We start from the raw sequence: 12,030 nt of genomic DNA, 5'->3' as shown, positions 1-12,030 counted from the left end.
AATAGATGCCGATTTATTTCTGTAAAAGAAATTTTGTAGCATTATTTGTATTATTTGTCCTGTCGGTCTTTTTTACGCAATTTTTACCGATATTTTTTTCTGACCGAAGAATTTTTGTTGCTTGCTGTGTTCTTTTTTTTTGAAACATGTAAATTACTCACACTATAACCCTAAGGTTAGATATCTACATGCTCTAAAATGTTAATCAGCATTGTTATTAATATAATAATCTTCAAATTGTGGCTGTTCGTTTTCATAGGTAAAAATAGGATTTGAAGGCTCCTATTTGTCTATTAACGGGTACTTTCTTGTGTTGATCGAGCAAAAACTCGGTTAAAACATTAGACTTACTTCTTTGTGCAGAGACTTACTAGTTTCTATGAGCCCGATCATCGAAACTGCTGAGGAGCCATAATTTCTTGGCGTGAAGGTCAATTGGTAAAATTGTGGACACCCGCCCTACTCCACCCCATTCCCGATTTTTTCATTAAAGTTGCTGATCTGGTGTGAGTTTATGTTATGAAGGGTAATATGGAGCCCCACTCGCCACCTCAGCTAAGCTACCAACTACGCAAGCCAAACCTCGGTACTCGTTTGAGATCAGTTCGTCCGACGTTTGCCACCTATGTTTTTATTGCGCTGGGAGATTATATACAGTTAGCAGTCTGCAAACCAAAGTTTTGATTAAAAACGAGTTTTGTTGAACCCGGGACATGTACCAGTAGTAACAGTTATTTGCAAATTGCCAGATTATTGAAAATTTACATCTACGAAGTTAAATATGATAGCAATGAATTTTGCTCATGATTTAATATTGGGTATTTTTAATAGTTGAAATCTCTTCACCATCTGACATCTCATTGTTCAGGAATTTTGTACATATTCAACGGAGTTGTATAATTGGCCTAATCGTTGACCTGTTTCAGGAGCTACAGATTGGGATCAGTGTCCCACGATACGCACTTTTGTCTATGGGATATTGACGAGAGTGTTCTAGTAGCCACTCGAAAATCCAGGAACCGATCTACTGGGACATCTGGTATGTTGGTACACTAATCATGCATTTTTTTCCTTTATCGGGAGATTTCTCACTGTTTTATCCGGCGTTTCGATTTTTGCTGTTGTTTCGCACGATTTATTTGAGTAACGTGTGTTGTATGCTTAGCAACGATATGGATACCTTAATAAAAAATGCTAGACTAATTTTAGGTAGAACATCTCTACTTTTTCGAAAAATAAAAATTGAACTGCCGTTATAAAATTGCCGTTTAAAAATATGAATGAAAGAATGATTATTGCTCTGTTCTTGAAATTGAATTGCCAATAGTTCTTTTTTGATACTTTAGTGTCGAGATACAGCGAGAATGTTTCTCCGAGAACGAGTGAGTCACAGCACAGTAAAGGATCGGCAGTATCATCTCTATCATCGGGTACTCACTCGCAGCACTCGGACGCAACTCTCTCTTCAGCTACCGGTTAATTTTAATTTTACCGAAATGGTTTACCCACCCCCATTTCACTTGACCCCCCCCCCCACTTCACTCCTACCTCACACGCCTCACCCCCCTCATTGCACCCGTTACAGCGAACGCTCGACCCCCACCCCGCCGCTCTTTAACCCCCATGCTCGCACCATAAGCTAGCCTCCCTGAACAGCAGTTGCTACTGACGAACCCAACTTATCACCAGTCGTCTGAGAGTAATTCGCCCAACATTAGTCGCTTATCTCATGATTTTTTCATAGCTGTCATCATCTAGCCAAACCGCTATAATCGAGGCGTTCTCTTGGATTTTTTAATTCGTCTTACTTTTCCTCAATATTCGAAGAGTTTTAGTAATCTTCTGTTATTGTAATCGGTAAAAAGTAATTGAAACAGATTGATAGTTTTGCCCGACGGTAGCGTATGTGACAAATATTGTGTGATCAATGATCGACGAGAAGTTTCAAAGGTTCTTCTCTGAAGAACTTTTCTGAAAAAAGAACATTTTATTGGTATTTTGATTAATTTTTCAGGTTTCCTCGGTGCACTGTGTATGTACCATTTGTGTGCGCTTGAACTAAATTCGAAACAATTATTGTGAACGCATGTGTCTAAGCCAAGTTTCCGCTTTACCGTTATGTTCTGTAACATTCCGTCAATTTCACTTCTCGAATGACTTTCCAGCTACAGCCCACTGTAAATTAATTTACCCCGACTGTCGTTCGGGGGTATGTTGTCCGACGTTGGTGGGCTTATGTTTTTCATCGGTTGATCGTCGTTTTTTTTAGCAAAATCCATTTGTCCTGTAATTGGAAATTTGCCAATAATAATTTTGGAGTCAAAGCTTTCGAAAAATTATCCAATTTTTGGTCGGAAATGTTATCAAATTTGGCTTCTCATGTTGTTTTTCCTCTGTTGTTTAAAAATAATTAGTATTATCAATTTCATTTTGAGTTTTGTTTTTTTTAAAATGAGTTGTAAGTTTTCTCTTGCCTAAGTGTTTATGTACTCAGAGTTGGTTCCGGAGACTTCTGGCTATGTTTTTTTATACAATTACTCGTACTGCCGACTGTTCGTCCGACTGTTTTTGGTTCCGAGCATTTGAATTTTCGTTCGAACTTCAGCTCACTCACGCCCTCAATCCCCGGCGCCGCCCATCTCAATGAAGAGCTGGACTCCTTTAGCTGGAGCTAGCTTCTGAAAAAGCCAACCGCACGTCAGTCATTCGAATGAAGTTCACCCGACAAGTAGTATGTTTCTCGTTTGACGCAAATCAGTTTTTACGGTTGATTCACTGGTTCACAATTGTGAATTCAGTCAACAATTTTATGCCATCTATTGAATTATGCCATTGTCAAAATTTCAAATTCTAAGAAACGGCACTGTGTATAATTATTGAGCCTCTTAACCTCAATTTTCGCAGCTGAGTTCTGTGTAATCTCAATACAAATACAACAAATTCACTCTTTTTGACACTTTGAAAAGAGTTGTCAATTTGTTTTTGTATTCCGAATGGATTTCAAGGACGTCAACTGCAGCTCTTTTCCTGTAATTTATCGCTTTTGTCTAATTTTCAAAACTATCTTTGGGCTTGTTTTGTTTGTATAAGGGAGTATTTGGAGTTTGCAAGTTTTTAAAGGCTCAGATAATAAAATAGGTCCCAGGATTCCACGGTGTCCCTGACGCATGTCACCGATCATTTAAGCTCTTGACATCCTTTTGAGCAGTTTTTAGAGGGTTTTCTTTGAAGAACTTTTCAATAAACCAACACTTGAAAGGATTTTTCTTTTGAAAGGATTCTATTTTTTTTCATTTCTTCCTCATTAATTGGTTCTCGTGATATGTACCATGAGGCGCTCCGTTTTTGTTTGCGCTCGAGCTCAGTTTGACGCAATTATGAACACGTGTGTCTTTCTTAAGCAAAGTTTCCATTGACGGTTTTGTTCTGGAACTTTTTGTTGTTTGCATTTTTCAAATGACTTTTTCAAGCCTGACTCTTTCTTGACTTGTCGAGCAACCCAATTTGCTCTCCTCTAGAGTTTAAGTCTCTTGCTAAACTGAAGTGATTGTAAGACTCACAAGGCTTTGATAACTGTGGTTAATGCTGCAGTCTATTACGCCTGAGGTTTGTGGTTCGAACCTCCAAATTGGTTGCATTTTTTGCGACTTTAAAAGATTATGTTGGCTTAACCTTAATTTTAGACGCTGAATTCTGTGTAATCTAAATAAAAGTACACAAATTCAAATCGGAACTATTTTTGACACTTTGAAAAGAATTGCCATTTTGTAGCTTTTATTTTTCTCCCCTTCCGATAATTTTCAAGGGAGTCAACTGTGGCTCTTTTCCAGCAGTTTGCTGCTTTTGTCTAGTTTTCGAATCTATCTTCGACGTTTTAATGTTTACATAAGGGAGTCTTTGAAAAATTATAAGGCTTAGAGATAATAAAATAGATCCAATGATTCCAGGGTATCTCGGACGCATTTCAACAATCAGTTCAAATCTTGGAATCTTTTTGAGCAATATTTTTTGTTTTCAGTCTCACATTTGATTTTTGGTGTACTGGCAGAGGGCCAGTATTGATGTACTGAGTTTTCTTTACAGACGTAATTTTTTAGGAGCTAATGGTTTTTATACGTAATAAATGAAAATATAAGTAACAGAATCAAAGTTCGCTACTCAATACAATATTTTTAATAACCGCGCAGCGATATCGGCTATTATTGGGTACATCGTGGTTTTTTTAGATTAGTCGTCTCCATCTATGATTCTTACGACCTGACTTCTTGGAATTGACTTTTTCAATGACTTCAGTGACTTCTACCGCTTTGCAGTTAAAATTTGTGTGCGTGACGTCATTTCTGCTTTTATGTCAACTGCGTGACTTACCTCACTCAAAAAATGACTTCTGAACTCACTTATGGCACTTCAAGTTGATGAGCATTTACTAGTTAAAGATCAATAGTGTGCATCAAAGTAGTGCCAAACTTATATGCCCTAATTCTTGAGTATCAGAGTCTTGAGTTTTTGATTTTGATTATTATTTTTGAAAAAGCTTCATTAGGGTTTTTTTCCTTTTAGACCGTATATGTCATAATTGTCAGTCCGAATCTAACCCAAAAAGTCTAGTGGTCTATTAAAGGACTGGGGGTCTATCTATTTATCTTATTTCTTTGGTGGTTTCAATTCATGGAAGGCCATAAGCGTCTATCGCGGCAATTTTCCGGCAATCTGCCGGCTATGTTTACAATTTGGGAGAAAAGAGAAATATCGGTGGACGCAGTTGACTCAAATTTTGTGTTGATTTGCTGCTTTTGCTTGATAAAAGTGTAAATTGTTCAAAAAAGTGGCAGAAGAGATTTCATAACTTAGATGTGTTTTGTATTAACGTAAGGCCGGAAGATGTAGATCATACATACATGAACCCGCCTGATCGTTTGGCTGTCTGAAGTGTTTGATTTTTCGTTCCATGAACTCACGGTAAAGTGCGATTGCATTCAGTCATGTTGCAGTTTTCTAGAGATTTCTCAATCTCTATACGGCTACTGGAACTGCTGTCAGTGGGTCTAGGCAGGCGCAACTACATTAAAGTGTCATCACTCCACAAAATGGATTTGAGCCATCAGCTATTCTTGCAAGCGTAGTGTGCGAGCATTGACACCACCTACTCTTAGGCTCTCGAACTTGGGAATCTCTAACTTATTTTTGTCAAACAATGGAAAGCTTATCTTAGAAAAATTACTTAAGATTGTTCTCTTTCAACCTTCTAAGAAATGCTAAGGGCGTAAAATCCTGATGGAAAGAGCAAATTTGGTAGTTTTGATTCTATCGCCGCTTGTTTATTTCCTGTCCCGCCTTCATGTGCCCGAACCCTCTTACTTATCCATTGCGTCTAGCTTCCTAAGATGAAGTTAGCTACCAGGAAAGCCAGCCCAATGCCAGTCGCTTGAGAGCAATTTGTCCGATGTTAGTGGTTTGTGCGTCTGCATGTGTGTGTGAGTGAGAATCAACAAAATTCTAAAAGTAACCCTTTAACCAAACTAAAGCAACAACTAAATTTCAAGCAGGGCATCGAATTCCAGAAAAAGCCTTTTATTTTGATACATGACGTCAGTGGCTTGGCAGTCATCTGTATAATCTAGAAATTCATCAATGTATATATAAAACCTAATATTAATCATCACTGATGAATATCAATTTTATAGGGACTGGCTCCAATGCGACATCAGTTCCAGGACCCCCTAACTTGTCTAGATCTAACAGTTTGCCTGGATCTAAAGTGAACACCGTTCAGATTGACACTACTAACTCTAACAACAAAACATCGCCCTCCAAAACCGTGAAAACTGCGAATAATGCAGGTACCCTTTTGAATGTATTTGAGTGCTTTCCTTTTATTATATATATTATTTAACTGTTTTAGCATATATTATTTAACTGGTTTAACCGCTAACTTTAACCCAATGATTTCTTTTTAATAGCCGCCCTCATCTTCTCAGCCGGCTATTATAGCTCTCCTATTTTTTTTTACAATTCAAAGAATTTGAATTGTATTGGGGCGCTGTCTTTTTTTTTTTTTTTTTTTAAGATCTGTTCACACATTTTCTTGATTTTTGAAGTCAAATTGGAGTGGTGATTTTGGTCACGCCGAAACAGGAAATGGAGCGAAAAAGCGAGTGGTTTTGCGGCGTGAATTTTTTTCGCTCTAATTTTAAAGTAGAGTGAGAAAACGGTGTTTGAACAAAAATTTGGTTTATCGGTAGTGGTTTTTTGTTCACATGCGGCAATTTCACTCTGATTTTTACAGTTTTTTCGATTTTTTGGATCGGATTTTTTTCTAAATAGTTTTCCCAATCCATTCATAGTCCGTTCTAGGTCTATTTTTCTGTTTAGTCAATGAAAATTCTTTGAATTGTACGTCAGGACTTGTCCTGCTATGTTTTTTTACTTCGTCGAATAAAAAAATGTTTCGCTTTACCTCATTTTGCCGCCTTTTCAACATTTTGCGTGATATCTTTTTGACTTCTCTAGGCTAGTTTCTCTCTTCTCTCATTCTGCTAAAAGTGATTTTGAACATCAGTTGCTCAGCAAAGCAATTCAAAATGAACAGAGTCAGTATAAAAAATTGAAGTCAGAAGTAGAAACGGGATAAACCCATAAAGCCCAATTTTAGATGCCCGCTATTTGATCGTCGTTCCTATAAGTATTAGTTACCTCTCTCTAATGCTTATTGGTATTGATAGTAGCCCCTGTAGCTTCTCTCTAAGAAACAGAAGTATGTTCAACTACAAAATGACATCAAAATAAATCGGACTTAAAAAATGTTTTTGTACAAAAATCTTTTTTTTCAATATCTTCTATTTTTTCAATCCAAATCATGCTTATTGGAATCAACGGCGGCTATTTTCCGGCAATCTGCCGGGTATGTTTGATTATTTTTCATTGTTTGAGAACTCTGCACTAAAAATGATCGGCTCTTCGAAACAGAGCCAACATACCTCATTAACGCACTTAAACGTAAAAGTAGTTCTACAGTGTTTTTTTGCTATCTAAGGGTTGGGGGCAGGGAAATGTCCCCCCCCCCTGGAGTACAAGAAAAATTGAAATGAGATCCCAACGGATCATGTTATCAAGTGACCAACAATTGCATAGATGCAATTAGATAACTATCAATCTGGGTTTCAGATAATACTTCTTTGCAAACGCAGACATCGCAGCAATCAAGTCTTTCTACAGTGTCCTCTAACTCCTCATCTGGTCACAAAAAGGAGAAGACAGGACTGTCCATGTTCAAATCGCACTCCTCAAGTTCAAACACAACCAGCAATGGTGGAGGAGGATCTACGTTAGAGTTTTACCTACTTTAAGCTAAAATTCAACTTTGTGTTCAACTAGAACTTAACAATGAGGAAATTTGTATTGAAGAAAATTATGACCATTTAGATCGTAGGCTGAAGAATTTTGCTATTTCTTCAAAAACACTATGTAGGATTGCTTATCTTTCGGATGCTCCTTGGTGGTGAACTACTGCTCAACTATCAAAGCTTTGCTACATGTTCTAGAGTTCAGTTTTGTGACATTATGAAGAAATGTATGTATCTGTGCTCTATGACGTATAAGCAACCCTTATTGACAGAAGCAACCCTTACTTTTACTCTTTTATCGCAAAGATGAGGTGTTAAAGAAGTGAACTCGAAGGCAAGTGGAACAAGACGTAATGTTCTGAATTTGGACTTGAATCTCAAAATTCATTGCACCGTCCTACAATCAAAATAAAACGGCGAAAAAGTCAAAAGAAAAACACTCAAGAAGACAGCGAAATCGTTGTTCATAACATTCAAGATTCAAAAATCCAGAAAACTTATGAATAAAACTGTATTGAGCTCTCGAGACCAAAATGCGCCTTAAGGTTAACTTAGAAATCAAACCCATTTCAACTCACGAAAGGGCTAATTCCAGTAAACCAATCCAAAATCCAAAAAGACAAATTGGAAAACATACCAAAATTGGATTAGTGAACATCTACACTGATTACAGGAAAGTCCGCTAAAATATCCAAAACAACATAACTTAACTGGAAAAATAAGGCGATTTTGCTAATGAAAAGTATTATTGTACCCGAACAAGAAACTGCAATATCAACTGCTGATAGGTTTAAATATCACTGCAGCTCTGATGGAAAATTACCTGAGGGATTATATAGCTCTGTTTCAGCTCTGAAGTGGATTTTACTATATATAAGGGCCGGACTTGATTAGTTAGCCCTACTTACCGGTGATTTCCGTAGGAAAATATCTTTCAAACAAATGCGAGTAACAGGATCGATACAAAAAAATTATGGATTTTCCACAAATAAAAAAATTTACGTGCTTCCTCTTTCTTGCTCCTTTGGTAGCAGTGCTGCAATTTTTTTCTGGTATTTTTTTACTGCGGAAGCTTTGTTCTTATCCTCAATCAAATTGGGTCATCGTACACGGAATGGCACAATTTCTACCAGCAGTAAAGTTATTGAGTTTTTAATAGCCGCCCTCATCTTCTCAGCCGGCTATTATAGCGCTCATATTTTTTTTTACAATTCAAAGAATTTGAATTGTATTGGGGCGCTGTCTTTTTTTAAGATCTGTTCACACATTTTCTTGATTTTTGAAGTCAAATTGGAGTAATGATTTTGGTCACACCGAAACAGGAAATGGAGTGACCAAGGGTGTGGTTTTGTGGCGTGAAATTTTTTCGTTCTTATTTTAAAGTAGTGAGAATTCGGTGTTTGAACAAAAGTCGCTTTCTCGCTAGTGGATTTTTTTTGTTCACATGCGGCATTTTCACTTTGATGTTTACTGTTTTTTTCAATTTCTTGGATCATATTTTTTTCTTAATGGTTTTTCGCAATGCGTTCACAGTTCATTCTAGGCCTAGTTTTTTTTGTTTGAACCAAATTACCCTTTCTCGATAGTGGTTTTTTGTTCTTATCCAGCATTTTGACATTGATTTTCAGTTTTTTTTGTTTTTTTTTTTGGAAATGGTTTTTGCCAATCCACTCATAGTCCGTTCTGGGTCTATTTTTTGTTTAGTCAATGAAAATTCTTTGAATTGTACGTCAGGACTTGTCCTGCTATGTTTTCACTTCGTCGAACAAAAAAAATGTTTTGCTTTACCTCATTTTGCCGCTTTTTCAACATTTTGCGTGAAATCTTTTTGACTTCTCTCATTCTGCTAAAATTGATTTCGAACATCAGTTGCTCCGCAAAGCAATTCAAAATGAACAGAGTCAGTATAAAATATTGAAGTCAGAAATAGAAACGGGATAAACCCTTAAAGCCTATTTTTAGATGCCCGCTATTTGAACGTCGTTCCTATAAGTCTTAGTTACGATCTCTAATGCTTTTTGTTATTGATAGTAGGTAGCCCCTTTAGCCTCTATCTAAGAATCAAAAGTATGTTCAACTCTGAAATGCCATCTAAATATCGGACTGAAAAAATGTTTTTGTACAAAATTTTTTTTCAATCTCTTCTATTCGTTCAATCCCAATCATGCTTGTTGCAGTCATCGGTTTTTTTTCCGGCAATCTGCCGGGTATGTTTTGTATCGTGTTTTTCTGAGAAAAACACAATCGTTTTATATCGTGGTTTTTTTGTTTTTCTGGTACCGGCTGGTTTTGATGCAACTCAAGAGTTTTACCTGTGGTTTCTGCGAGGCCACAAGTTTTCAAGGAGCAGCCAAAATCCTACGCGTCTGCAGTTGAACATACATTAAAAGACAACTTCAGCTGCGCTGTTTTCAGAAATTGCCCAAGAACTGACAGCAACAGAATCGAAAAAGTATGGGGTTACTATAAATGGAACAAAGCCTTCTGAGGTGAGTACCAATGCGGCTCAGCTATCGGCCAGAGCATTGAACGTTCCTGTGAATCCGAATAAGGTTCTTACCAAACAAATTGATTCTGGGAAAACTGGGATATCAGTTCCTTCTGTCTAAATTCAATGAAGTAATTAAGAAAAAAGAATTTCGAAAATCTGGAAAATTCTGCAATGCTCTAAAATTTGAAAACGTTTACATCGTTTCAGTTTAACTTCTTCTGACGAAGGCAACAAAATTAATTACGTGCCCAAATACGCGAACCGGGGCCTGTTTTCATGGTTAAACGCGGAGAAGAGATTACCCGACTATCGATACCAACCTTGGGTTTTGTTAATGTTCTAATTATGCTGTCTTTTGAAAAACGTTTATCGTTTTCTAACTATCTTCTGCCCAGCAAATGTCCTTTTTGCTTCTCTCAAGGAAACAAGGCTCAACGAATCAATTCTATGTACCTCATTTTTTATGGAGCGTCGTATATTGTTATTGCTCGACCAGATCAAATTGCTGGGCAGCATGGCAGGCTACTAATTGCCTTAGAAGACGAATTTGTTCGCTTCCGTTAGTGTACTATATCAGTCAAAATCATCTTACTGCTGCGTTCTTTTTTAAAACAGGATAGAAAAATAAGACAATCTGAGAATGCTCTCACACAAATATTTTTCATAAAAGTTGGCATATATTGAATCAAATTTACGAAAACAGACCTTTCTGTATTTCATGGCTCCCCGCTTTGCTTTGTGATTTCGAAGTATTCAAGCCAACTTTTCCTTTTTCTGTTTTCCTTTTTCTCGTCCGAACAATCAACGCCCTGACTTCAAATATCTTTTTGGCCCAGATTACAGAACTCCTCTTTCCCTTCCTCTGTTCGTCTGTCCATTCGATCAGTAGAGTTCTCATTAGGTTCTACCTCATCTGTTTCACTTTCTTGTACAGAAGTGTTAATAATATGCAACGGTTGTGACGTAATTTCCTTGTAGGTGACACCATATCGTTTCATTAAGGCAACGGCCTCGGAGTATTTTTTTTGAAGAAAGTTTCGGATTTTGTGCTTCAATAATTAATAAACTGAGCATTTTTTTGGAGCTCGCGTACTGATACCCAATTCCACATTTAAACTTTGAACGATCTATTAGTACAACTGCGAGGCACTGCCAACATTGAATGTGATCACAAGTCCCGTTAAAGAAACTCTCCCCACTCCAGACTCCGCATTTCATACCAGCAATTAAATCATGTAAATGTCGGAATTTTCAATTTTTGTCTTCCGGTCTCAATTGTTGTTGCTCGTTTTTCATAATATTCTAAAAGTATAAGTTGGATACAAACAAAAGTTGGCATAATGCCACCAAATCAGGTTCCAAGCCGAAAAAAAATTAACAGAAATTTAATCCCCCAGCTCACTGCTGATATAACGTGTAGCGCCTGGAAGCCAAGGTTGAGCATCGAGTGCTCTAATAATTGTATTGTTGGACTTAAATTCAATGCGCAACGGCAGAAAACAGTTCTTCTCTGTTTCTGCCCCCGCCTTTATAGTCAGTCTATTTGAATACCCCAGAAATTGAATTTGGCTACTTATTAATAGCCGCACAGCGATAACTGGGGCTATTATTGGCCTTCTCTTGGTTTTTTACAATTCAAAGAATTTGTTACAATTCAAAGAATTTGAATTGTATTGGGGCGCTGTCTTTTTTTTAAGATCTGTTCACACATTTTCATGATTTTTGAAGTCAAATTGGAGTAGTGATTTTGGTCACGCCGAAACAGGAAATGGAGCGAAAAAGCGAGTGCTTTTGCGGCGTGAATTTTTTTCGCTCTAATTCTAAAGTAGAGTGAGAAAACGGTGTTTGAACAAAAATTCGGTTTCTCGGTAGTGATTTTTTTGTTCACATGTGGCAATTTCACTCTGATTTTTACTGGTTTTTTTTTCGATATTTTGGATCGGCTTTTTTCTAAATGGTTTTCCCCATCCATTCACAGCTCATTCTAGGCCTAATTTTTTTGTTTGAATTAAATTTTAATTTCTCGCTGGTGGTTTTTTGTTCACATGCGGCATTTTGACATTGATTTTCTGTTTTTTAATTGGTTTTTTTATCTGATTTTTTTTGAATGGTTTTCTCAGTTCACTCATAGTCCATTCTAAGTCTAGTGTTTCTGTTTAGTCAACGAAAATTCTTTGAATTGTACGTCAGGACTTG

General features: G+C 37.0%; 1 protein-coding gene across 2 annotated transcripts in view; it reads left to right on the top strand.

The window, feature by feature from the left end:
• The window catches only part of LOC142351249 (WD repeat-containing protein 20-like), a 55,940-nt gene that overhangs the window by 31,482 nt on the left and 12,428 nt on the right, over positions 1–12,030 (top strand). The window contains exons 10-13 of one of the 2 annotated variants that reach the window (XM_075403396.1): positions 927–1,039; positions 1,347–1,475; positions 5,685–5,840; positions 7,165–7,324. In XM_075403396.1, the coding sequence (XP_075259511.1) occupies positions 927–1,039; positions 1,347–1,475; positions 5,685–5,840; positions 7,165–7,324 (558 nt within the window). The remainder of the gene's footprint in view (positions 1–926; positions 1,040–1,346; positions 1,476–5,684; positions 5,841–7,164; positions 7,325–12,030) is intronic. The other variant, XM_075403397.1, reaches the window with a different exon arrangement.

The sequence above is a fragment of the Convolutriloba macropyga genome, chromosome 12, assembly GCF_964194025.1.
Source record: "Convolutriloba macropyga chromosome 12, txConMacr16.3, whole genome shotgun sequence".
Classification (NCBI taxonomy): domain Eukaryota; kingdom Metazoa; phylum Xenacoelomorpha; order Acoela; family Convolutidae; genus Convolutriloba; species Convolutriloba macropyga.
Note: the sequence above shows the minus strand (reverse complement) of the source record. Positions and strands in the feature narration are given on the sequence as shown.